General features: G+C 43.5%; 1 protein-coding gene across 1 annotated transcript; it reads left to right on the forward strand.

Annotated features, from left to right (window-relative positions):
- Positions 1-3,031: 3,031 nt before the first annotated feature.
- CAPN9 (calpain 9) lies at positions 3,032-27,618 on the forward strand (the record flags this gene model as incomplete). Its single annotated transcript, XM_080614827.1, has 20 exons — positions 3,032-3,244; positions 7,759-7,828; positions 8,276-8,394; positions 8,984-9,117; positions 9,734-9,902; positions 10,725-10,808; positions 11,043-11,128; positions 12,923-13,000; positions 15,921-16,081; positions 16,772-16,929; positions 17,581-17,789; positions 18,410-18,446; positions 20,029-20,109; positions 20,580-20,637; positions 20,923-20,987; positions 23,380-23,448; positions 24,833-24,911; positions 25,581-25,697; positions 26,719-26,777; positions 27,592-27,618. 20 exons carry the CDS (start codon positions 3,032-3,034, stop codon positions 27,616-27,618), a joined length of 2,073 nt encoding a protein of 690 aa, XP_080470953.1.

Genomic DNA, 27,618 nt, shown 5'->3' on the forward strand with positions numbered 1-27,618 from the left:
GGCGGATGCCCGCGGGCAGCTGCAGTTGCACTGGTGTTCGCATTCTGTGTGCTTTGGAGCCATGGCTCAAGATAACAGATAAACCCCCTGGTGTTTCAGGAACAGGCATTTAATGATGGTGACAGTTTTTAGCCTTAACGTACATTGCAGCCTGTGCATCACTCACACTGCTACACCGTCACCTTGAAATCTTCCATGGTGACGTGGCTCATAGAGAGAACTTTGCGGACTGCAGGAGCCTAATGGTGTCCAGAGGTGGCCTGTTGGGAATTAACTGCATTCAATTTGACATGTCTCTCTTGGCTGGCAGCACCTTCACATGCCTTATCACCCCCGCTGGTGAGCTGGAAACCTACTGTCTCCGAGACAGTGTAATCATGCAGGAAGGACTTTATTACTCAGGGCTGTCTCGTATTGCTTTAATGTCACAATATGTCTCTTGCAACAGCGTGCCAGATGAAAGTGTACTTGCCTGGTGTCACAGCCTTTTATCATCCCCTAAAATCTTCCCTGCTTTTACTAGTGAACCAGCACGTCTAAGAGCTAAGATGTTCTAGGTCAGTGGTTCAAATCCTGCTTCCTGCTCTTCTGAGCTGGTAGGAGCATGTTGCTGGAGTCTGTCCATAGCGGAGTATTATAGGACCTGTGGTTCACTGTCCTCTACCAGTCCCTGAGTATCCACAGAGAGCACCACGTGGCAACAATAACAAGAATCACCTTAGGTGAGAAATACACTTCGTACTTCTTTTAAAAGAGGGTTTCATGGTAAAAGAGCACAACTGCGTAAGTCCCTTTCCTTGGGTGGGTAAGTACATGATACATTTATATGTGTCTGCCCTTCCAGACCAGAAAGACTCAGGGATGGCCCCATGATTCTTACCAAGTAACTGGCAAAGTGTTGTATTTTAAAGAAAACTAAAACATTTTATTAGCATTTTCTGTTCTTTTGTTTTTTTTCCCACCTGCCCTACCCCTTGACACCAAGGCTGAGATCTCAGAGACTGAAGTTTCCCTGCAGCATCATGACACAAAGCAGCAGGGTGAGGAGAGGGAAAGGCTCCAGCGTGAAACATCCTTTATTCCACACCAGAGCATTCACATAGGAGAGAAACTGCATGAATTCCCCTCAGGCAGGATGAGCACCCATAGAGCTCAACCCACACGTTTTTTGTGCAACTGATCTCTGAAAGCAGAAATTCCCTGAAGCAATATATAGATGCACTCCTTGGGCTGTAGCAGGTGTCTAGGATGCTGAATATCCCCTTCCCCCATCAGCATGTTAGTCTGGTGTATGAGAACATGCCTTAGCCCACACAGAGGTGTTGTGCGTAAAGTAAATTCATGATTTTGCCCCTGGCTGAATGTGGGATGTTGGATACGTCGTGTCCCTGAGCTTCTGTGGGCACTTAAATGCCTTTCACCTGTCTTACCGCCTTTGCTGGGATCCCTCTAACTTGACTACATGCATTTAATAGCTGAACAACTTCCCTAAGCTAATCCATGAGGGTCTGTCTACAGGCACGTGAAAGACACAGTCAGCTCCATCAGGGTCTTATAGATGAGTACACAGTGAATCACTTTCTGGAGGTGTCGATTTTTTGTGCTGACTGCAGTAAAGGCTGAGGTGAGTAGCTAGGACTATTCTGCAGACCTAAACAGTCATGTATGGAGAACCAGACCCAACTCTTCTCACATGTTTGGACAGCATCCATACATTTGGACAATGGGAGCTTGGTCTCAGTCGGGAGCCTGCGCACATCAACAATGGATGCAATTATAGGGAATAAACATGGGAATATATCCTCTGAAAAAGAAAGCTTTCCTCACAGCACCGCTGTGAAAAATAGCAGAACAGAAAGAAAATAATTCTGTTTCACCTAATTGCTTTCCATAAATCATTTGTTGGCAGCCAGCTCAACTGGTCTACCAAAGGGCCAATTAAAGCAAATGGAGGCTGAACGCTGTTTGGACTCAGGGCTGTGTTTTGTATTACAGGAACTGTAATTTGTTCCAAGAGGGTGGCATCTTTTCCCTTTCCAAGCAGAGAGGAATATCCATGTCCATCTGGCTCTGAGCCTTGATGTTATTCCTTCAGAGCATCCATGGCGCATTGACTGGTGTCCTCTCCAGCACAGTGTTTTGCTGTCCAATGTGAGATATAATGCTGTGGGTAAAAGCGGTGTAGAGGAAGAAGCACAGTGACAGATGAATGATGTTATGAAACCTGGACAACAGTGGCAAGTATCTATGTTTTAAAACCCCATGCTGCAATGCACACAGAACTCCTTCAACGCGCAGACCGTTAAGATCCCTCCTCAGTGTACCATTTTCTGCCACTTTCCCTGCTGCTCAGTACACATCCTGCCCCAAGCTCTCCCCACTAGCTACCACCACCCCTCCTGCACACACCCAGCCCTTGCCCTGCAACCAGACCCCTGCCAGGAGAGCAGCCCTGGCCATGGCCACCACTCAGACCTGCTGTCCCTCCTCATGTGGTCAGACGGCACAACACCGTCCCTGCTGCTGCTAACACCGAGCTGCTCTCCTACCTGTGAGAAGCTCACACAGAGGATACACCCTGCCGTGTGGCTCTGGTTGCTCTCCTGGGGCTCACCATTACCGCACAATTCAAGGGCTGGGCGCTGCATACCCTGAAGCCATCCCAACCTGGTGGCATCATGCAAGCCCTTCCCCACCGGGCCGGTGCAGTGGCACTGCCCCAGGGAAAGACAGGGCACCAACACGCAGCTCTCACTCCAAGCATGACCAGGGCCAGCCGCTTTCCCTCCCTGTTTGCTTTCAGGGTGGTTGTCTCTGCTGCTGTTCAGAGTGGGAGGTTGGTCTTGTACTGCAGTCCAGAGAGGTGCGGCGGAGGAGGGCTGGAGGACGCTGCCAGCTCCCCATAGCACGCTCCTTTCCTCTGCCCTTTATTTCACAAGACACTAGAGATATTATTGCTCCCTCTCCTTTTTCTGCCTGCTCCTGCCAAGCCTCAGCTCCCCGGGATCTCTCTGGCAGGTGGGAAGGAGCCATGCCCTACCTGTACCGTGACTTGAAGCCGAGGTCGCCAGCGCTGCCTGGCACTGCATGCGCCACACACAGCTCGGGGAAGGCCTATGAGGAGCTGAAGCAGGAATGCCTGCGCAGGGGGGTCCTCTTTGAGGATCCAGACTTTCCTGCCTGTGACTCCTCTCTCTTCTTCAGTGAAAAGCCACCTATTCCCTTCATCTGGAAGAGGCCCAGGGTGAGTATGACATTGCACTCTCTCCTTTCATCCTCCCGAAAGTCAGACCCTGCTATGCTTTGGGATTGCACCAAACCATGGTGTGTTCAGGGAGATGAAGTGCAGGGAAGATACTTCCCACCTCAGGGGAAGTGGTGCGGTGTTGGGATGTCATCCACAGGTTGCTCAAGCTGTGGGATGAGAGGGCTGGAAGGGTTCACACCATGTCTCAGATGTAGCTCATTGTACAGTCACACTCTATGGACATGTATTTATGTATGTGCTCAAACAACTGGTAATCAGCCTTCTCTCTTACATGATTGCCAAACAGCTAAGATGAAAATAAGAGGACGTGCAAGGAATTAAGGGTAAAATACATTATGATGCTGTTCTAACTGTGTGAAAATCGAGTGCTGTTAATGTAGGAAACTCGTAATTAAGGTTAAACTTAAAAAATTCAAACCTTTCAACTTTCAGAGTCTGTGACTCTTATACTTCTTCTCTTCCATCATGAAACACTGAGAGATTACAGATACATGCCATGGTCACTGAGCCATTCAGCAGTAGCCGAGGGCTTGAAAAGTATCTCTTACTGCATCTTGCATAACAACCATTAATGACACAGTGAGAGCCTGAAGCTTCAATAGTCACATGCTCTCAGATCACAAACCCAACCTCACTCCAGGTCCCTTCTCCCCACTTAACTCTGTAACTAATAGCCACAGAAAATTTGTGGCTACGTTTAATTTCATTTCTTTGCTAATGACTGACATTTATTCTCTTTTTCTTCGTAGTCTGAAAGCTTCTCCCTTAGTAGAAAACTTTCCTTTGGTGACACTGTGAGAAAAAGAACCAAGGGAGAAAAAGAACAAAATATGCTTAAAGGAGGGTTTAAATTTTGGCTTAACTTAATCTGCCATGACAGGCATTCAAATGCCTCTGATGATAGTTAGCATAGTGCCACTGCGGAGCAGAATTAAAGCTATTCTCCTGGAAAAGTTTCAGCTATGAAAAATAGGAGATCCGTACACATGGCAAGTGCAGCCTCTGCAGGCACTGCTGCCTGCCTTGCCTACCTGTGCCACAAAAGCCAGGTAGGCCATGGGGCTGGTCCCCAGCACAGGATGGGATTGTGGGGCTGAGATGCTTTTGGTGTGGTGACTCTGGAGTGCTGTGGGGCATAAGAAATGCAAGTGCCTGCAACATTAGATCAGAAAGAATTCTTTTCCTTGGGCCAGCCGTTAGGTCCTAGTTTGTCTTTTTTTCCATTTGGGTTTCACAATAGTTGAACTTGTGACCAGGAGCAGCTGAGAGCTTGTGTGTCCTTGTGCGTGGTACCCAGGGACAGCGATCTGTCTGTTGGAGCTGTTGCAGTCTTCTTTGTGATCTTTGTACATTGAACTGGAAACATTTACAGAATAAATTGCCTGAAACGGGATTTGACTTTACACTCCAATTCCCACACACAGGAAGGTGAACTTCAGTGAGCTGCACAGCAAGAAATAAAGCTCAGGGGAGTCTGAGAGGGTGTGTAAGGACAGGGCTTTAGTTATGCTCTCCTCTGGCTCCTCAGCATTTCAGTTATGTCACTTTCATCTCTATTATCCATCAGGAACAGCACCAACATAGAGGCACTGCAACACCATTTCGAGGTAACACGTTTTACTCTGCAAGTGGGATATAGGCCTGGAGCATGACCCAGATTAGCTGCCACAGCTGAGCTGGCAAGGCTATGGTGCTGGAGATAGCGAGCACAAGAGCACAGCCTCTGTGTAGGGTACCTGCATTCAAACTGCTTTTCACAGTGACTGGTTTTTACCACCTGTCCTAACATTAGTTTACAATAGCTTGGATGAAGTGTAGCACAATACATGTGAGTAATTGCAGGGTAATATTAGTCCTCAGATTTACACTCTGCTAAAGTTTAATCTTTAGTAATGAGAGTAGAAAAGGCTTTCTTGTTATTTTGACTTGCATATACCTCCATGTATACACGTTTGTACACACTGAACAAGACCCTCAGCTCTAATCTGTAAACCTCCTACTGCAATCAGCGAGCTACATGGATCTCCACCAAATGAATATCTCACTTTCTACATAAATCTGAAGTGTGCTAAGATTCAGAAAGCAATTGTCTTTAGCAATCCCTTTTCATTACAAATAAATCCTTTGAAACTGTAACTTATCAAAATTCTAGAACAATCCAAAGAACAGAAGACCCTTTTCTTGTTGTATTTTCCCCTTTTGCCTTCCCTTTCCTTTCCTTTCCTTTCCTTTCCATCTGAATTCAACTGCTGGGATAAATTCAACAGCTCAGTGTCTAGGAACATCAGACATAAAAGCTGAAGAATGAGAAAAAGAAAACAAAAAAAAAGGAAAGACAAATGTGTTTTATCAATGTCAAATGAATCTATGGTCTGCAGAAGGAAATTCTCCTAGTAAGAACAGCCACTGGCAACTGACGTGTGTAATCACAAATAGAAATAAGGCCACCTGAATAGCCTCACCCTCAGCCTGTCTTAGGTCTCCATTTACCCTGTCTACCAATGTGAGACAGGTGCAGGGGCTGCAGTTTGTTTTCTTTTTGAGTCTAAAGAAACACAGCGTTGATGTAGCATCAGGAGAGTTATGGGTCACCTCGTTTCATCTCTGTGAGGACTGCATGTCCCCTCTTGTAGGTAATATCTTTACACAGGCAAATCCATTAATTTTTGTTTTGTGTGCTGTTTGTGAATGCAAGATCCACCTTTGGGTTTTGTCCCTTGGTATGCTAAAGCCCTGATACACATAATTACATCATCCAGTCTGAAAATCCCCTTGAAATTAATATTATTTTTGCAATATGATTTTGTTTCGTGTAGCAGAGAAGGTGACACAGGCCCAGCCAGAATCCTTTCTATCCCCTTTTACTGATTTTTTTTTACTGGTTTTTTTTTTCTTTGACATAAGAGATTGAAAATATTTTTCCATATGTCAGTTGCAGAGCTGTGTAATAAGCAATGAGATATGAATCTTATGTTCATACTCATGTCAGTGGAAAAGTTTCTTATCTTGTCCCTTGCTAACACATGGAGTTTCCTGGTAACAGCTAAATACATTTCTTGTCACGAGAATTATGTTCCCCAGGAGCAATGGTGCTAAACCAAGGCATGTTATTGAAGATCAGCTACTTTATCAACTGCTGTTATATTGATGTGTAAAGGCAATGAGCTGTGTTTTTTATTGTTCACATCCAGTCCCAACAATATGGAGTGTATTTAACAAGCAGGTGGGCCAGGTAAGGAGGGGCTGCTGTTTGATTTCCCTTTGCTCCACACACTGGTGACAGGATGTACTGTGTTACCTTCCTCCCGGGTTACTGGTGGCTGAAGCACAACCTGGCCACCACTTCCTCCCCAGCATAGGCAAACAAAAACCCATGCAAACCAGCTTCCTCCTGAATATTGCCTCTGCAGGGTGAGCTTCACAGGAGCAGTGCTGGTTCACTAAGTGCAGGAAGCACAACAAAACTATCAATATCCTGCCCTGACGGCCACACAAAATGCAGTGATATGAACCAAAAGCAATCCAGTTTCCTTCTAGGCAAATGCAGGTGTTAAATGACTGAATGTGTTCTTATATTTTGCCCCTCTTTAATTTTCTTTTGTTTTTTGCAAGCTTCTGTCACTTAGGCAAAAGGTTCTGCTTCATGCCATGCAACAACATATCAGGGCAGACCCATTAACTACAGGCATATTAGCTAATGTATGTATTAGTATCTAATAGTAGATTTTAGATACCCTCTTCTCCCTTTTCTATTCAGTTCGATTAAATTCAGTTTACAGTTCATGGGAAAAAAAGCAAAGAGAGGCAAATTCCTGCCACATTTAGTGGTTTACCACTCTAATTTTTCTATGCAGCCCTGGTGCTAGTAGTTGAACTAGAATAGCTGAATGCGTGAGAATTGCTTTCATGCCCCCGTGAGCAACAGTCCCTCTGAGCACACAAGGGTGGGTAGTGTTAGCTCTTCTATAAAACAAACAAGGCTGGACTCTGCCTTTGTTGTTTGCTTTTCTGAGGAGGAAATGGTCTCATAGTTGTCAGACACTGTATGTTTCAGGTACCATTTGCAGGTAAAGAACAGGCTTTACCTTGGCATTTAAAAGTAAATTGACAATTTTCGTTTTTGCCAGCCAGTGTGGGGAAAAAAAAACACAAACAAAAAGCCATTAACCAGGGTTTTAGTCTAACAGTGAGATTCTGGACCAAGTTGTGCTATGATACTTGAACAATTGCCTTCAGATGAATAGAGAACTCCAGCCTTTCATTAACAGCTGACTAAACAGAAAAAAAATGAAGATATTTGATTCTTTAATTGCTCCATGCTGTAATTAATTAGCAAGGATTCCCCACCTAGATTTTTGTGGTGGCTACACCTCTGCAGGATAATACGGCCCATGTGGCACATACACCATGATGCACATCTGAGCTCAGAGTGTTGATGATGCTTTCCTGGCATGTTCCAAGTAATTTCTGTGTCTCTCCCTTTCTCACAGGACATTGTCAAAGACCCCAAGTTTATCACTGGAGGAGCCACAAGAACAGACATTTGCCAAGGGGATCTTGGTGAGTGATTCTCCCTGGGCAGATGCACTCATGCCTACACCCCATGAGCAGCAGCAGGAATATATTTACACATTGAGGGGATATTGTCCCTCCTGAACTGGTGGGAGCAGTGAAGGTGGAGGTGAGCCATGCTCACCTTGCCTGCAGCCATCTTTTTGATAGCACCTTCTCATCCGTGCGAGGGACCATCCTGGTGCAGTGGGATTCAAGATCAGGGAAGGATCTCCGTGTGAGGGAATTGTGAGCCCAAGGGAGCCTTTTGTCTACCAGCACCTCCAAACTGCAGCAGTCTGCCCTGGTCAGACAGGGATACACTTCCTGGGGGGACACAGGCTGTATTTTGGATTTCAAGAGGGCTTCCATAACATCTTCTCTAGGCCCTAAACCACCTTTTCTCCTCTTGAAGGGAAGAAAATGAGGAGTTTTTTACCTTTTCTCAATTCACAGGTGACTGCTGGCTATTAGCAGCCATAGCTTCTCTCACACTGAATGAAAAAACACTAGCAAGAGTGGTGCCACTGGATCAAAATTTTGGGCCAGATTATGCTGGAATATTTCACTTCCAGGTAAGATAAACACATCACGTAAGATGGCACAGCATGAGCACATTTCTGTCATTATATTTCATGGTCTATTTTGCAGTGGGGTTGCCAGTTATTGCAGAGGAGGAGTTGAAAAAACATGGATTGCTGAGCTTACACTGTTCATGTTTTGAGAAACAACCTAGTGGGCTATGTCAGCCTCCCACAGGCATGCCATTTCTGCTCTGTGAAGAGATGTATGGCTTTAGAAATTATGTCACATTTTCCTTGGCACACAAACTCTACTTAGGATGTAAGGAATTGTAGTGGGATATGTAATACGTGTGTGTCCCAAAGGTGACTTGAATCGTGGTGACCACTTGTGTAGCTGCATAAGTAACATTATTCAGCCAAGGAGCTACAGTACAGCTCTGCACTTTTAGTCTTAGTCTTTTCTTAGAGATATATTACCCTTCTTTCAGAGCAGCCTAATATGTTATAGTGGGAATGGATGGTTTACTTATGACTTCTAATCAAGCCTATGACTTGCAACTAGAAGAGCTGGGACACCAGAGTCCTGTGCTCAGGAAATGACATGCTGTCAGCAAACTCATGCCCCATACTTTCTGAACAGTTTTGGCAGCACAACGAGTGGCTGGATGTCGTGATTGATGACAGATTACCCACCTTCAACGGCCGGTTGGTTTTCTTGCACTCGGCTGAACGCAACGAATTTTGGAGTGCCTTACTAGAGAAAGCCTATGCCAAGTAAGTCATTGCAGATGCATAAATTCTCTATTTGTACATAGCACAATGTGTATATAGCACGATGTGTACATACATTATTCACAACTTCAATGAACAGCTTCTATCCAGTATTTTTGGTGGCAGTGAAGTGGTTTTTGCATCTGCTGTTGCCCTGAGCTGAAGGTGTTATGCCTATCTCTAGTGAGCTGGTCCAGCTTCCAGCACATCATTAGAAAAACCCCTAGCTGACAGCAACAGAGTTGCATCAAAGCCTGAATCCTGACATTTGTGTCTCTGCTCAGACCTCAGTTGATGGTTCTGCCTTCCTGAATGATTTGGCAGATAACAAGCCACTGACACGCAGTGGTGTTCAGTCATTGCCAACCTGACAACTGGCACTAAAGAAAGAAAACCCCCAGGCTTTAGGGATATGGAGAAATGAATAAATTAAAAATGCAGTTAACAAAGAAAGCAGAATTATCCCAATACTCCTCCCATACATCCTGGCTGCATTCTGGGGTTCTTCTTTTGACTTCAGTGCCATTGCTGCAATTTTATGCCCATGTGAGAAAGCTCTCAAACATGGGTTTCTTCAAAGTTTTGAAAGCATGTCTTATGGTCAGCATGTGTTTTCCAGGCTGAATGGCAGCTACGAGGCTCTGAAAGGAGGCAGCACAATAGAAGCCATGGAGGATTTCACTGGGGGCGTAGGAGAAATGTATGAGGTTAAAAAGGCTCCTGACAATTTCTATGAAATCCTAGAGAAAGCTCTGCAAAGATGCTCTATGGTGGGCTGCTCCATTGAGGTAAGTAAGAAATAGGGTCTGAATTTCTCTGTTTAGCTCTGTGGTTGCAGTGTTAAAAAAATTTAAGACAATAAGTGGATATGCACTTAACTTTGCAAATAATAGCTATGAACTGATTAGATATGTAGTATTAATGTAGCCTTTTGTACAGTTGTTTAAAACACAAGGAGAAGATTTATCGCCTCTCAGGAGGTGATGGCCACTGTATTAAAGGCAATAATGACATTAGTACGAGCACTTGCTGAGAGTGAACTTTATTTCTTGACTTACTTGGTCGCTTAGCATTAAAATTGGCCATAGCTTTTTGAGGACTTACTGGTTCCAGAGACTACAAAATCGGGGTTTTTTTCAGCCCTGAATTCTGCCATCACCAGTCCGTCAGTACCTTTTTAGGAGAAATGAGACCACATCACACCTGATCTCTGTCTGAGAGCAGCTTTCACCATTGCTTAGCTGACATAAACTGCATTTGAATGGGAGTTAAGATTGAGATCTGGAAACGTAGATGATGTCGATATAAAATCCCAGGGGCAGAGAAGGTGTTTCAGCCCAGAACCACCTCATTTTCCCCCTGAGTGAACAATGCTTAAAAAAAAATAAAGAAAAAAAGAAGAAGAAGAAAAAATTTTAAAAATCCTTTCCTTTTCTCAAGGGTTCAAAAGGCACCATTGCACCATCGCTGTCTGCATCGAGCAGACAGGTTATCTGCTCACACTACTGGTTAGCCACTGAGCTCCCACCTGATGCTTGAAAGGGATCAGTTGGCACCATTTGCAATCTTACCTTGAAGAGAAAGATTCACACTTTTTTTCTGTATTTCAGACCAGCAGTGCTGCCGAGTCAGAAGCCAAAACCCCATTTGGCCTTATAAAGGGCCACGCTTACTCTGTGACTGGCATTGACGAGGTATGTCCAGCAGAGCAAAGGAGAAAGATAAGGGAATGTCCCTTGACCTCAGGTGGTAGGGGGAGTTATCCTAGGGGTTTATCCAACTTCCCATCAAGCTTTCCCTCCCACATCTCCTGTAGCAGCTTGTACCTTTTGCCCAGCTGTTACGCCAGCTTGCCCAGCCTCTGCACACTGAAGTCCTGCTCCCTAGCTACTGACACTTGACATTTTCTCTGTTTCCTTCTTCTCCAGGTGAGCTATCGGGGTCGGCAAGTGAAGCTCATAAGGATAAGGAACCCCTGGGGACAGGTCGAGTGGAATGGCCCTTGGAGTGACAAGTGCGTGAGCTGTCCCATACATGCTGGCCTCGCAAAGGCCAAATCCCAGCTGCTGCTCCACAGCTGCCTTTCTGCAGCCCAGCTATTCCACAGAAAATTAAATCAAGAGTTTGCACATGCATGCCAGTGTTACTGCTGTACTAACACGACACCCCTGGTGTTTTCAGAGCTGCCCATTTATGGGGACACTGTAAAGTTGTTTAGCCACCAAAATCTAGCATTAGAAAAAATATTCATTAATATTGAATGATGGGATAAGTTTCTTTTAATAATGAGATAAGTTAATTTTAAGATACTACTGATGGGAAAAATAATACATTTAGAGTGAAATTTCATTCAATTTTTACAAGGTTGTTGCTGTAGTAATTGTAACACAACATCCGTACTTTGTCCTACTGCAGATAAGCTGGAAATTGATACTGTATTACCCCCTCTAAGTAGCTTATGAATCTCTAGCTGCATTTACTGATCTTGGTTTCTAAACACATTAGTGATATGCAGGAACCTTACAGGTTATGTATGACCATTCAATGAGATCCTCTCAATGTGATACCTACCAAAGATGTGAAAGAACCCAAAAGCACAATAGGATTGGGCTGAAAACCAGTCTGATTTTACTACCAGATGTAAACAAAGTGCAGATAATAGAAAAGAAAAAAAGTATAGTGAAAACCAACACTGCATTCTCCCCCAACATACACTTTTCGGTGTATTTGTGCACATACGTATAGCTTCATTTCTGTTACACTTTCTTTCATCATGTTTTTTGTACTCATACAGATGTAGAGGACGGAAGCCACAACCTGCCTGGCCCTTTAAAATTGCTGAGACACAAAGTCATCTGCAGGATTACTTTGAATGACCCTGTCCTTAACATGACTCAGAAATTAATGAAATATTTCCAGATCAGCTCTGATCCTTCGTTATCTTGAAAAAGAAAAATGTGGATAATTGGCATATATAACGAGTGATTAAACCTCAGAATATTGAGAGGTTAAGATCAGGACAGGCATCTGGCAATTCCTGCTGTTTATTGAAAAGGCTTTGCAAAGCAGAGCTCTCATTCTGCACTTGGTAGGTTTTCTGGAACTCAAGGTGCGGAGGGGCTCACAGGTCAATACAAGAATCTGTAACAACATTTTGTAGTGGTTGCTGGAATTAAAAACCTCAACACAAGAGGCCTGCTACTGCCTGTTTATTACGTCAGATTGGAAATGTGGCAGGGCATTTTGGTTTTCCAAAAAGCTTTGTCAGGTTTTTGTTTGGTTTTGAGCTGCTACAGCTGGAGCTGTAGATGTGAATGAAAAGGAGGCAAACACTTTACCTGGAATCCCAGTGACTCCAGCAAATCTTTCTCTACAGGGAAGGAGCCTATTCAGTTCCTATTGACTCAATTTTGAAGAAACATCTGACCCTAAATTACTGACAAACATAAAGCAGGAGGTGGGGTTACAGATGGAAAACAGATTTAAGGAGAGGTGTGACTTACCAAAATCTTGATGTTTACCAATAGCCCTATTATACCCAACTCCAGAACCTGACAGCAGTCTCAAATCTGACTGCAGGCAATAACTCACACAGGATCAGCCCACAGCAGCTTCGGAATCTTTGGCCCTGCTTCCAGCTATGTTAGTTGAGTCTCTGACCATGTAGGTTTCGGGAAACCTCTTAGATGCATCTTTCTCTGTGTGAGCTGATCAAATGAAACATACGTGGAAAAACAGCCTGCTGCTGTGTTCAGCCAGTCATTCTGAGCCACATACCGTAGTAAAGCTTGGGTTTGTTTTCTTGCAGCTCTCTGGAGTGGCGTTCAGTCGGCCCATCAGAGCAGAGACGCCTGTCTCAGGCAGCACAGGATGATGGAGAGTTCTGGTAAGCCATGGGGTTTAAAGCGTGTGGATCTAGTCAGAAATCATGGTTCAAGTGAGTAATAAGGAAAGTATCTGTGTGAGAAAATGCTCAGTTTCCACCTAGGAGAGGGCAGGTAGAATGCTAACTTGGCTTTCTGTGTGTTTCCTGCTTGCCCATGTCTATTTTAATAACAAAAGGTATTTTAAAAGTCAGCTTAGTTAATGGCATTAGCATATTTCAAATACCGTGTGTCTCCCGTTGATGTAACACCCTTTAAATCCTTCCCATGAATAAAGGCAGGCTCTACAGAAAGGAACATTATATTGCACTCTATCACCTTTGAAATGCCTTCAGGGTTGATGCTAGTCATACACTGGAAAGGAAGGGTGTCCTGAGGAGCAATGCTACTTGTTACAAAAAGTAAAAGAACACAAAGTTATGTGTGAAATGATGGAAAATTTGAAGAAAAGATGAAATTAAAAGAGAAAAAAAAAAAAGTGGTGAAAATTGCTTTCAAAGTGTGAATTGCTCCTCATGCCAAATTCACAATCTCAGACAGAGCAGATGGCTGACTTGCACATGATGCCCCCCCACATATCAACCATGCTGTGAACTTCTGACAATATGTCTAATCACATTTTCTAAGGCCAAATGCTCATCTCTTGTACATAGAGGTAAATCCAGAGAGCTATGCAGAGGGCTATTCCAGATTTTTCATGCAAATTAAACCAAAGTTCAACTTTAGGCCCAAAAAATGATTTATGATAGACAATGCAGCAGGCTAAACCACATAAAATGATTTATCCCCAGTTTTGATAGCTCTGGAGGGAAGATGGTCCAGTAATTGACCCATTACTTAAATATTTTTACTTAGGCTATTTTGAGTTATTTTGCTATTGACATTGCAAATGAAATAGGGCATTTCCAGTTTTTCCAAAAAGCTTTGTGTTTGGTTTGGGGTTTTTTGTCTGTGTTTGACCTGTCTACAGCCGGAACTTATGGGGTGAAAGGAGTCAAAGACTTTACCTGGAACCCAAGTAACTCCAGTAAGTCCATGCAGAGCACAACTTACAGCCTGGCTGTGTAATAGAGGTGCAAACGTGCCGGTAGGCATCAAATGAGTAACGAAATACATTAAAAAGTCTGTCCAACAGAGCTAAGCTGAGAGTTAAGTAAGTCCCCTGGGGAGGCAAATAAAAATTAATGAGGCTGAGCATACCCAGACAAATGTTGACCTTCCTCATCCAGCATCTCAGTCATTCAGAGCAGAAACAAAAGCCCATGGGACAGAAATTTCTACTGAAGGGGTTAAGTGGACAAAAATTATATGCAGAAGGTAAGAAATGCTTCCAAAACCAGTCAGGCAAGTTTGATACCAGCTAAACCTCCACCCAGTCCATCAGGCTTATTTTTCCTAATACCTTTCGACTTCTGTGTATTTCTCTAAGGAGTGTTTGCCTCACACCTTGATAGTTTCCCTATTAGGCTTGATACATGATACATCCCTAAAGACATTAAAATGGTCAGATGAGCTACATTGAGGGCTAGCTGGGTCCTATCAACTACTGTTGCATATAAAAATGCAGTCCTGGAGAGCTTTTGCTCTCCTGCTACTCCATTCTGTTGTTAGGCATTGGCCACTGGAGGAAAAGGGTGGGTGTTAAAATTTGCGTTAGGGAAGAGATCAGTTTCTGTACATTATTTCATGGTCCATGGAAAGAGAAGGGCAGAGGACACATCTGGATGCTAAATTGCCCTCAGAAAGGCCTAATACCTCTGTTTTTTTACAGGGGGCAGTTCAGTCTACCAAGGCTACCTTCAGTCTTAGAGCATCAGTGCCCACCACGCAAGCTGCTGTCGCTTAGCTTTCCTGCTCTGTTCCATTTGCCCAGGGAGGCACACCATGCTCTGTGGTGCCTGGCTCTGGCTGCCCCTTCTCTTGGCTGTTTGCTCAGCCCTGAACACAAGGCTCCTTGTCCAGCAGGACTGTTGGTATCTTATTGACCTTTTACTTGGTAGATAAAATCGCATGGCTTATCTGCTGCTCAGCATGCTGAGCAGTCTAGTTTCAACCAGCCCAGCGTAACAGCTCAAAAAACATGTATCTTGTGGCATTTGCTTCCTCCTTCCCATGGCCAAGTATAGGTGTCCACCTTGGGTACAAAATATATGTAATGCAACCTAAAACCATTCTATGATTCTAGGATTCTATGTGACATAGTAGCAGGCAGCAGTGTTTCTGTACCACCTTAAAGGGCAGGTAGGAGCCACTACTCAAGTCCAAACACCCTTTTTGCCTCTCATGTTTGGTGTATGTTTTTGCTAGGACAGGGTCCTAGGCTCTCATAAAGGAGGGGAGGGTGAGCTGCTTGAAACTAGGCACCTTAGCAGAGGCCCAAGTGTGACTTTAGTTGAAGTGCAGACAGACTAATCATACCATGGCTCAGCTAATCCATCACCATACGTCCCCTGTAGTGCTGTAATGTGGCTGGCACTAGCTGCTTTGTAGTTAGATATAGCTCCTGCACAGATGCCTGCCATACTTTCGTAGGCTTTTTGGCGATATAGATGCAGCCATTAAGGCCAGGATGGTGTTGATGAAATAACTCTTTCCATTACAGATTTTGTGACAGTGTCCTGTATTTTCATCTTATGCTCAATGGTAACTGAATAAAGTCTACAGAGTTATAGTGTAAAAAGAAAGGTATTAACAGATGTCAGAAAGAGACCCGGACAGTAAGGTTGCTTAAGGTTTACATCACAGTGAGTGAGAGCTAGTTTCTCCCCTGGTGAACATCCGCATATCTCCATGGTCACTGAAACTATTCAGATCCACACAAGCTGGTGATCTGGCCCTCGGACTCCAGGGTGTAAGTAATTCTGCTGAGCATCCTTCACTGAAGTGAATGATTGCCTGTCCCTTCCCATGTCTTTTGCTCAGGATGAAATTTGAAGACTTCAAAGTGCATTTTGATAAAGTTGAGATCTGCAACCTGACTCCAGATGCCCTGGACGACAGCATTGCGCACAAGTGGGAGGTGACCATCCACCAGGGGAGCTGGGTCCGGGGATCCACTGCAGGAGGATGTAGAAATTTCCTAGGTGAATAGATACTGATTGAGAAGCCAGCACTGAAGTCTTTACCCACTCTCAGCCACATTTCCTGTTACCCCATAGCAAGAATTGTGGGTACAGGCCAGGCCAGCTGATGCTCAGCTAGCAGGAGCCAGCCAAAGGACAAATGTTCATATGGTCCCACTTGAGAGTTTGCAGTGTAAGAGCTGCTTTCTTTGCTCTCAAGATCACTGGATCTGATTTGCCCCTTCTTTACATTTACATGAGCAGGACTACCTCCAAATATGTCCCTTAAATTGCAGCAGTAAGTGTAAAATGAGAAAACAATTCAGCTCAACCATCATGTTTATGTGGCTCTGAAGTGGCAGCATGGACCTGAAGTGTATTACTCCAGACTGGCACCAGCACTACGGGATCATTGTAGTACTGTACTTTTAACAAAATCCCATCTGACAACTTTATTTAAACCACAGTAACTAAAACAAATATCAGGCCTAAAATATTTTCTACACCTATTTCCATGAAGGACTTTAGAATTTGGCTTATTTTCTGCAGAGCTTAGTGGAAAGAAGCATGACAGCGAATGGAAAAACTAAATTTGAGCAAAACCTCAGCTTAATTGCCCTTTTTGTCTTCTTTTATTTTTCTTTTAGTAGTAGTAGTGGTGGTATTATTATTCTGAGGCAAGGAACTCTCTGGTGTTCTTTACATTGGCAGAGACTTTCTGGACAAACCCACAAATCAAGCTGCATTTGACAGAAAAAGATGATGGACAAGATGAGTGCACATTCATAGCGGCGCTGATGCAGAAGGATCGCCGTAAACTCAAGAAGCTTGGCGCTGAAATGCTAACCATTGGCTACTCTATTTATGAGGTACTTTATTGCTTTTAAAGCGCAGTAGCTACAATATCAGTATTAGCATCTTTCTCTGGGTTTGTACCCCTGCCAGCTATTATGTATTTTTAGGGCCCTTGCTCATGAAATAATCTTCTCAGTTACAACAAGCCCCACAGACTATTTTTACATGGCTGGGAGGATGTCCTCTCAGAGAAGGATTTAAGAGTCCCTACGGGGCCCTGGGTTCCCAGGGTAGACTCCTTGGCCCCATGATTCTGTCAACCCCTGCCTGGCTCTTAAAGAGGGGATGTTGCTTCTTATGAGCCTCTTGGGGTACAGGAGTGCCTGCCCTCCAAGTGAGGTTGGAACTGGCAAATATGTTGTTACTGCTCCGTGACACCCTGCCTGGGATTGTGGCACTCAATAGCAGGGAATATTTCAGCAGGAAGACAATGTTCCAGAATCCTCTTAGACTGCCTTCTGGGTGGGAAAGGACCACCAGTAGTGGGTCTCTGCTATGAGGTGGGAGCTGGGCTGCTGCAAGCACCTGGATGAAAGGATGAGAGTCAGGATCCCAGCCGGGTGAGAGGCTTGTGCCAAGCAGTTTGGCTGTGTGACTGGGAAAGGAGCAAGGATGGCACCTGCACACACTTGATAGTGCAGAACTGTCTTTGTTTGCCCTTCTAGAGCCCTGGCAGAGATGGACACTTGGGCAAAGACTTCTTCAGGTACCACCCCTCCAAGGCCAGGAGCAAAACCTATATTAATTTACGGGAAGTGTCTAACAGATTCAAGCTGCCACCAGGCGATTACATTCTTATTCCAACCACATTTGAGCCGCACCAGGAGGCAGATTTCTGCCTGAGGATTTTCTCTGAGAAGAAGGCCATCACTGAGTAAGTCAGGTGTGAGCCCTGTGGCCCTCTGGTGTTCACCTGCATGTCAGGCTGGTTGATACTGGGGAGAGTTGCTGCGGGGCACCCAGCCCTAGAGCAGAGCCCTGGCATGGAAAGCTACTGCCCATTTTTGCTAAACCTGACACTCCTTTTAGAGAGTTTAGTAGGTGGTGAAATAGGGCTTGCCATGGTGAGCCTGCCAGAAGCTTGACAAGTAAGAGCTGCTAGCTACTTGATAATGGTCAGGACTCTGTGAATGCAGCAGTGTTTGTTTCCTGCTCGTTTCCTCCCTGAGTTTGTCCAAATGACAATTTTGTACTGAAAAGGGGTATTGAGGAAAAAGTGTGTGTGCAACAAAGAAAGAACGAGATGAATACTTTAGCAGGCAGCATGCACAGCTGTGCCCTCCCTGAGTCCTGCTTCAAGTCTGGTTTTAGGGGCTTACACCAAAATTTAAACAGTGCAAAATTGTGATTGTCAGATGAATTTTATCTAAACTTAACCTGTTCAATAAAAAATACAGTTTTATCATTCACCTCTGGAAAATGTAATGAGCAAGTTTCCACCCCAAGCAGATGTTGAATATCTTCAGATACTGAATAAGGTTTTGTTTTTTCCAGGGATCTAGATCAGAACGTTGCCATTGATCTCCCTGAGGTAAGCCTACAGAATTAAGACAGCAAGAGAATAGCTCAGCAGAAGCCAGCACACACTTCTTTTACTGTCTTTGGCTAAAACACGTTCATTTCACAGGAATGTTACACAACTGCCAGCTTTGTGTATGTGACTGAAACAGCCAGTTCTGCTGAATATGGTAAAAGAGCTGTAACAATCAAAATCATGATCATTGTGCTTCTGCATCCACTTGAAGGCAGTCAGCATCAGCTGGTGGCAGAGGAGTGTATCAGCCACCATGGGTGCAGTGAAAGCACACCTGTTAGCACCTGAGAGGCACATGGCCATTCACATCTTTAAAATTTGATTTATAATGAAAAAAAGAAGAGCCAAGAGAATGCCGGCAGACCTACATTGGTTTTGCATACAAATGATTTCATTTTACTTATCAATATCTGCAGGGCTTGGAAGGGAATGCTAGGCACATGTGTGTGCCTATTGAAATGATTGAGTTCTTGTTTCTGAATGGCCTGGTCTGCCTGCTGAGCGCTAATTGCAGCTGAGTCTGAGTCAGCTCCTGTTTAAGTGTATCCCTGCAAATAAACTGTTAACTGTGGTGTGCCATGGAAATAAGCTAAGCCAAGACCTCATGTGTCCTCCAAGGACCAGGTAACAAGTGTATCTCTTTTTCTGGGTTCCCTGGGCCACCTTCAGTAGCAAAGTAAATCTGTTCACCTGTCCCAGTATCATTAAGGGACTGCATCCAAATTTAAGCAGAAATAAGTGAGGAACATCCCTGCCCATGGCAGGTGGGTTGAAACCAGATGATTTTAAGGTCCTTCCCAACCCTAACCATTCTATGATTCTAAAATGGATACAGTCAAAAAAACTGTAAGTGGCTAAGAAGTGTCAGCATAGCCACTCTGGTGACAGTACACTAGATAGTACCCATGTTGTATCTTCTGTGGGTAGGCAAAACAAAGCCCTACTCTTTGCTTCCTACACTGTGTTGTTGCCTTCTTTTTCCCCACATTTTTGGCCCAAGAACTCCTCTCTGTTCACATGGTCACCCCAATTATAGCAGTGGTTCTGTACTATTTCATCTCACTGGTCATCAGTGTAGACTGAAGCCTGGACTCTACACTTCTGAGACTGCACGGAGACACAGCTGGCAGCCAGCTGTAAGCATTTCCAGGCTCAGGATGGTGCCGAGTAATGCACCAAACTGCAGCCACCTCTGCCTGATGCTCTAAAGAAGGACAAGAGGTCCTTGAATAATGCTGCTGGAAAGAGCTTGGTATAGCTGTGGTTGTTCAAGGACCAGGGAATCAGAGTGGTGCATGGGTGGGATGAGAGAAGAGCTGTTTGCCAGGATGGGTGCTCTGGATTTTGACATAGCAAAGGCAATGGCAGATTACACAACTGCCCAGGAAAAGAAAATGAAGGAGTGAGACTCCCCTTGGGCAGCTAGATGGTTGGGTGTCCTCAGGTCTACCAATGTTCGGGAGCATGTGCACCCTTATTTTAACATGTACTCTGGTCTTCTGATGCACAGAGGGGCTATATGCAGGAGAAATGTAATGCTTTACAATTCTTCTAATGACTTCTGTGGTTGATGTTGCAGCCCATAAACCCAACCTCAAGCCCAGAAGAAACTGAAGAAGAAAAGCTTTTCAAGGCACTGTTTGAGCAGATTTCAGGAAAGGTGAGTGCAAAACCCTTGTGGGTCATAGCAAGATATGGAAAGAGGCGAGACACTTCTGCGGGCCAGGTGACACGTTTTTTGGGGGTATGCTTAGTTGTAGTGTGTTGTTTGGGCACCAGATGTCACCATGCCTTATGTCTAGTTGGAGAAGGGTGCAGTTGCTGGTGAGCAAGGAGGAGGACCAAAGGGAACTCAAGGTCTGAGGGAGCTTATTTGGTTCAATGTCCAACTGCAGTTTACTTTCTCTGAGTCAATGGTTCCCGCTGGAGGTCTCCTTCAGACAACTTTATGCACAGCAGCCCTTTAGTTTTTAGCCTTTTCTGGGTTTTGTATGGTTCTCTTTTCCTGAGTTGCAATAAAGTACAGATGGGTGATGTTTGTGTATTTTGAGGATTTTGGTATGTTTGATTACAGAAATATTCAAGTAACAGATGCTATGCTTTTTTTTCCTGTATTTTATTTTACTGTAGGACATGGAGATATCTGCAGAAGAACTTGAATATGTTCTGAATGCTGTATTAAAAAGAAGTAAGTGCTGATATCCTCTGAGGTAAGGGGTGTAAAGAACTTCTCAAAAGCTGCCATTAAATGCATTTACAGACGGGCTGTGTTATGACTCTTGCCTGATGTCCTCTAGCCAACTGTGCAGAGCCAGGAAAACATCTGGTCTGTGATCTAAACACAACCTTGCCCTGCCTCCAGCATGAGGACTAAGAGGCAGCTATGCCCACTTATGAAATCCTATTTTCTACTTTCAGTTTATAAAAGGCAGATTTACCCAGTGACTTCTTTCTTGTTATTGTGCTTTTTCAGCAAAGAACATCAGATTCAAGAATTTAAGTCTCATTTCATGCCGAAATATCATTTCTCTTATGGATGTATCCTTTCGAATAAGTGCTTGTGAGGCTGAATGAATGCTGAATATAATTGTCCGTAGGGTTACCTGTCATGGATATCAGAGATGAATGTGGTAATGTCATGGCAGAACACTACCAAAGAAAAAAAAAAACACGTGAAAGTTGTATACTGATTTTTTATTGTAGAAATTTAGGGTTAAGACCTTCAAGACAGACTATTTCCTACTGCAGTCTTAGAGGCAGATGCTTTAATGCTGAGCACTTTTAAAAGTAATTCTCAAATTACCTCCATGTAGACCAGTGCATTTTTCAAGCAGTGGTTCATTTGAAAAAGGCTTAGAAGAGATAACTCAAGAAAAGTCTGTTGTCTGGAGGGTTAAGTTCACCAGGCAGAGTTGTGCCTACAAGTTACAGGTCAGAAATTAAGGACCAGCAGAGTGTTGAAAATTACTGATATCAAAGCTGTGGGGGTTGTTTGACAGCCAGACTAAAAGCTGGAAAATCTGGTCTTACAGCTAGATCCTGGAACTCCAGGAAGCAGACATGTGGGCGAAAAGTTTGTCCAAATTTAGTCATTTGTGGTGTAGGTGTCTACATCTAAGCTAGCTTTCTAGACTTCCTTTATAGATAATGAAAAAGATGGTTTAATTATGCTTGTTCTGGATGCTTCTGACCGTGAGGAATGCTAAATAACTGCTCAGACATTAGGTGAGATGAATCATAGCCCTGGTACTTCCCCGCCAGCTTCATCCTTTGCAATGTTCTGGTGCCTGTAGAGTTTGCTTGGCATGGGTTCTCCTCAGGTAGGCCTGTTTTTCACAGCATGCTTTCCTGATAGACAATTTTGTTACATGTGAGACAGAACAGATACTGTTCTAACAAGGCAAGTATCTAACATTTGTTTTATGTCTTGCTTGTTCAGCTGAGAAGTTCTTATCTTTTGCTTTATTCGCTCTAGTCCATGACAGAGGTAATGTCCTCTCAAACACTAGAACAGAAAACCAAACCAGACAAAACTGTCCTGTTAAAGCAATATCCATAATGTTTAAATTTAGTGCAGATCAGTCACCATGCAGATGCAGTGAGTAACAGGGCACCAGTCCTGAATTTCCTCCCTTAAGAGCCAAGCTTCAATAGGGAGCTGGTCCATGTTCACATCTCATCCTTACATGGTATTGGTACAGAGCCAGGGTCTGCACTTGACACAGGAGCATGGCAGCATTCCTAGGTTTACTATTTAGGATATAACTAAATAGTTTCCATTATTTGCAATGCTTCCAAGCAAATCTCTGCATAGTTTTGAATAAATGGGGAAACATCCCTTCCTCTGCTTTAGCAGTACAAGGAACACAGACACAGCCATCACACTCTGGACATGGTATTTGGAGCACATGGAGGAACAAAATTACATGAATGCAAACCCAAGTCACCATTGGCAGAGTCCCCTCCCAGTGCCACCAAATTCCCCGGCTACTGTCACCATGCAGTGGCACAAAGTGAGGGCAAAGTTCTACAAGACCTCAGGGAGAAGAACCTGGCTGGGTAAATTGACAGTGACTTTTTGCAGGAGCAGTAATGTCCTGGGGTTCCGAGTGCCCCAATAATGTCACCATTGTAGGTGCTAAAATAATGACCGGCATTAACTTGACCCCACTTGGCACATTTTTACTTTTATGAATGCTCACTATGCTAGTGTCCATCTGAGCAAGGGCTTTGTCCCAGCAAGTAAGATGGAAATGGGAAGGGGAATGGGCACATTCCTTATTTAGCATTTCAGAGCAAGTGCTCCATCATGCAAGCGAGCTACGCTTGGGCAACATCAGTAACTCAGTGAAATAAGTATTTAAAGACCCTTACATTTCAGGCAGAGGGAAGGACAGGCAGATCTAAACACTGCCTCTCAGAAATGCTATACAGACATTATTTTTCAGACCATGAGGACTCATATTTTGCCAGCCTCACCCCACAATGCCCATTAATTTTTGGTTAAGCCATTGCAACAGAGCCTGGTCTCTAGGTAAAAATACTGAATAGCCCATTTGTTGACTAACTAACTCCTCTGAGTACAGTAGCAATTTGTTTCAGTCAGGTAATTTAATTCTCTGAATCATTTATATCCGATTTACATCCAAAGCTGTTCCTGCCTCAGAACAATCTGTCTTTCTTTCTCCTGTGGAGCCTGCATTGCTCAGCTGTGTTTTTATATCACATAATGTTCCCCAAGTATCACAGCCACAGCCATGACTGTAACTGCTCAAGCTGCACCTCATGAGAAATCCCAATATGGGTTTCAGTGGCACCATAGGCATTCCAAGCAACTTCACGTTTTCTGCTTAAAGGAACAGTGCTGATAAATTCAGACAGAATTCGGACCTTCAGGTAACAAACCCTTTTCCTTAATTCAGATTACCAGACCAATGGCAATGGGAAACTGGAATTTAATGAGTTCAAAGTTTTCTGGGGAAAAATGAAGAAATGGATAGTAGGTGACATTATTCATTGTATTTGTTTCTCCATTTCATTAGCTATTTCCTGCATAGTTTATCATGTATGTGCAGACAAAAGTGGAGACAGGAGTGTTTACAAGCCACAAATTTTAACTCAAAACAAATGTTTTAAAAGTATGGCGGCTTGTTTTGGATAGTCAAAGACATGCTTAGCTTTCCATGATGCTAAACCATAATGGTTTTCTGGAAATAACAGAGATTTTTGTAAGCGAATCAACTATGTTTGGGATAAAGAATGCAAAGGACACTAATAAACAAGCCAATCAAAATGAAACTCGAGGGGTTTCCATTACTGCTGTTGTACAGAAGTAGAAAGTGATGATTCATAACTTGTAGGAAACAATAATTTCCTATGTCACTGCATTTCCTTTATTGATCTCTCAGGAGTCAACTGTACCGAAGTCTGTGAAAGTGTTGATTCTAAATTTAAACACATTTTTCTGCCACTGTATATGGCAGTAAGAATAAACAGGCTTGCAGAATCAGGCCACAGACTGAATATTCAAATAAAGGCGAAATAATTGTTTCCTTATGGTCATTAATAGTTTCTTCTGAATTCATGCTTCACCCAAGCATTCAAGATATGCAGTTCTCTGCTTCTTGTCTAGCCCATCAAAAATGGCAAATACTTTTTTTGGGTACTAATGACACGTTTCTTTTAACAAAGCATGCATTATTCTTTAACAAGGGCGTTTGAGAAATCCTTGTATCTTATTGGAGGATTTGCACGTATGTTTGCTGGGTAAATTTAAGATGAGTGTGATGACAGCTCTAAATACATCCCAAGGGTAGCTGAGTTTGTCATCTCATTAAAAAGATGGAATTTAACTCCAGTTTCATAATTATTTAATATTTAGGTCTGAATGTTTGTACCAGTTCTCTTGGTTGTACCATGAATGTGGCTGCTTGGATCTTTTATACCTAGCAGCAAATGAGCAAGTTACAGTCTTAACTTCATGTTAAAGGAATTGTCGCTAGCCTTCAGAATTATAGAGAAAAACATAACAAGAGATTAAGAGGATGCATCAGTTAAGAGTTAAAAGACAAAGAGCAATACATCCTACCCAGGAAAAAATCACTTTTTGAAAAATTGTGCAGTTTTTTACAAAAAGCAGCTCATTATTTTGAATACTTGGGTTTGGCAGTACTTGGCTGCAGTTTCACAACAACCTATTCATATGACAAAGAGAACTGTGACCTAGATTTGTTCCTCAGTTACAAAATCAGACTTGATCTGGACCAAAGTTTTGTCAACTTTCTTAAATGCTCAAGTTAGCAATAAAGACCTTGCTTTTCTGTGCCATGTCTGTGCTCCCTTTCATATACATACAAACATTCCATGTTCTCATTTTGTTATAGAATATCTTTCTTCAATTTGACTTTGATAAATCTGGGTCCATGTCCTCCTATGAGCTTCGCAGTGCACTTAAAGCTGTAGGTAAGGATAGCGCTGCATTTTATTTGGGAAACCTGTCAGGCACATCGGCTGTGGCTGAAGAGGGCTGCAATCAATTATGCTGGCCAGGTGCCCTTGAGCAGAATGGAGGTTTAAATCCCAGAGAGGACCTGCACACCTAGAGAAGACATCAAGTAGACTGATTTTGCCCAGGAATCTCCAGTCCTGCAGGGCAGTCAGTGAGAGCAGTCTTCATGTATTTCTTGAGCTCTGTTGAACTCAACAGGGCTGAACATGTGCAGAGTTAGACCCTGAAACAAGCCACTTCAGAATCCATCTGCACTCAAGGGCTGAAACAACAGTGAGTAAGCTGTTTGTTATGAAGAGCAGTCAGTGCATTTCACTGCAAATTATTTCTGCTAAAGCACCTAGTTTTGCAGAAATCCCTCCAAATTTCAGGGAGACAGAATGGTCCTTCATACATCAAAAAGCGCATGGACTAGAAACTGCAGTGACTGCAAAATTTCTTGTTCAGAGTTTGTTATGCATTGCAAGCTTAAAGAATTCTGTGGTCAGATCGCTTTCAGGATGGCTGTGTGCCACTGAGTATCCTGCCATTAACTGGTTTTCAAAATTAGTTAGTAGAGATCTGCAGATTCCTCCCTGGCCAATGAGGTTGCTCACTTTTCTTTTGTGCATATCTTTGGGAAGGATACCAACTCAGCAACTACCTGCTGCAACTGATTGTCCTCCGATACTCTGATGAACAGTTCCAGATTGACTTTGATGATTTTCTGAACTGCTTAATTCGCTTAGAGAATGCAAGTCGTGAGTATCTTCTTCCTCTGGAATTTCTTCCCCTTTTTAAAAAAACCCTAATGTTCCTCTTTTGGCTGTCTTTGAGCATATTGCACAATATCTGAGATCAAATGTGTACACGGCTAACAGAAAGGAGCTGTGTTTAGCATTTGCTCTTAGGATGGCTCTTCTCCTGTAAAGTGAAAAATGTTCTGTTGCTAATGGAAAATTTCCCTATGTGAATAGGGCCTGCTACACAAACTCTGCAGCAACATAGAAGGCATGTGAAGAATGCTGGCAAAGTCTATGTTGCAGCCTTTCCTGTGGCTCACCCATGAGCTTCATTTGAGATCACAGAAGTTTAAGGTTCAAATATTGCTTGTGCCTCATGCAAAGAGATAATTGGCATGTACTTGGACAGGTATATCCAGTACTTAACTTGTCCACTTTTGGCAGAAGATACAGTTCCTCGTACATTGAGCACCCTACATCCCAGTTCATTTGTGAGCGGGGTCACTCTCATTCCAGCAGTAGTAAAGATAGAATAAATGGCTGGAAAAATGCTGAAGTGATCATTAGTGTAACTCCAAATTCAAATCATATGCAGCTCTCTCTCTGAGAAGCAAAATCAACTTTCTTCACCAGTTTTTATTGTTTTGTTCTTCTCTTTACTTTCTGTTTTGATCTGTGGCAACAGAAGAATTAAGCTATTGAGAGAAAAGTTAAATAAGATATAGAAAGAAATGCAAATCTATTGGCTTCATTTTTAGAGTATCATCCAAATGCGATGGTTTAGTATTCAGGACACCCTCTTCCAGTCAAGTCCTGAAGTGAGATATGCACAAGGGCCTTACGTCACCAAGACATTTCCTCTTGCAAGGACTTTGTTTTGTCATAGCAGCTACCACCACCAAGCAATCCTAAGTGATTCGCCTCTGCGCCAGGCCTTCCCTCTCCTTGGCACGGCCACCCATCGTTGTGGGATGGGGAGCTCATGTATGAATATGAATGAGGTGTATTTATAGCTCTGGTGTCCTGTTTTTCATTTCAGGAGTATTCCAGGCACTGAGTGTGAAAAACAAGGAGTATATTAACCTGAATATAGGCGAGGTATGAGCACAGCTTCATAAATACTGACAAAATGATGGGGCTTCTCTAGAGCGTTGTCCTCTTGTAAGAACCAGAACATCTCTGCATGGCACTTCACATCTGTGTCCATGACAGTGCAGGGGGTATGTGCCAGAGGTTTCAGCAGGGCTGGGATTTTACAGCACGCACACTAGTTACATCTCTTCCATGCTACTGTCTTCCTTCCTTGCTCTGTGGCGTATTGACAGCTCATCAACCTTTCAACATTCCCTGATTTTTCCTTCCTTAGGTGACAGCTCTCAGTAAGGGAAAGGGGAAGCTGCAGATGGGGATGGGAGATCTTTCATTATCCCTAAATCTCCCAGGAGTGCAGAACAGCCTTGCCTGTGCATGTCCATCATCTGCTTCTCTCACTATTCAGAACAAGCTTCTTGTTTTCCTGTGATCTCTTTGTCTCCCTGTCATATAGGTGGGTTGTCTCTCATTTAACACTAACTCGAAGCTTCCTGGGGCCAGGCACAACGAATTTTCTGACAAAACAATCATGGAAGCCCATGCAGACTGTTGGGATGCAAACAAAACCACTGCCATTATGGGCTTCCAGTGCTTGGAGAGCTCTTTCTCCTTCCCTCAAAACACAGAAGTAAACGCTGGCTGAAGTTTGTCCTTAGTGACAGGATATAAAAGCCTAGTGAGCAAAGGTACTCTTCTCTACATGGGTTCAATTCAGAGCAAGGCAAAGCTTTTGAACATCTCTTTCATTTGGGGAAAGGGAGGGGGAAGAAGAAGGGCCTGAAATAATTTATTGTAATGTTGATCTTTCTCCCAATCTTAGTTTATCAACCTGGCAATGAACATCTGA

The sequence above is a fragment of the Psittacula echo genome (assembly GCF_963264785.1).
Source record: "Psittacula echo genome assembly, chromosome: 4".
In the NCBI taxonomy this organism is placed as follows: domain Eukaryota; kingdom Metazoa; phylum Chordata; class Aves; order Psittaciformes; family Psittacidae; genus Psittacula; species Psittacula echo.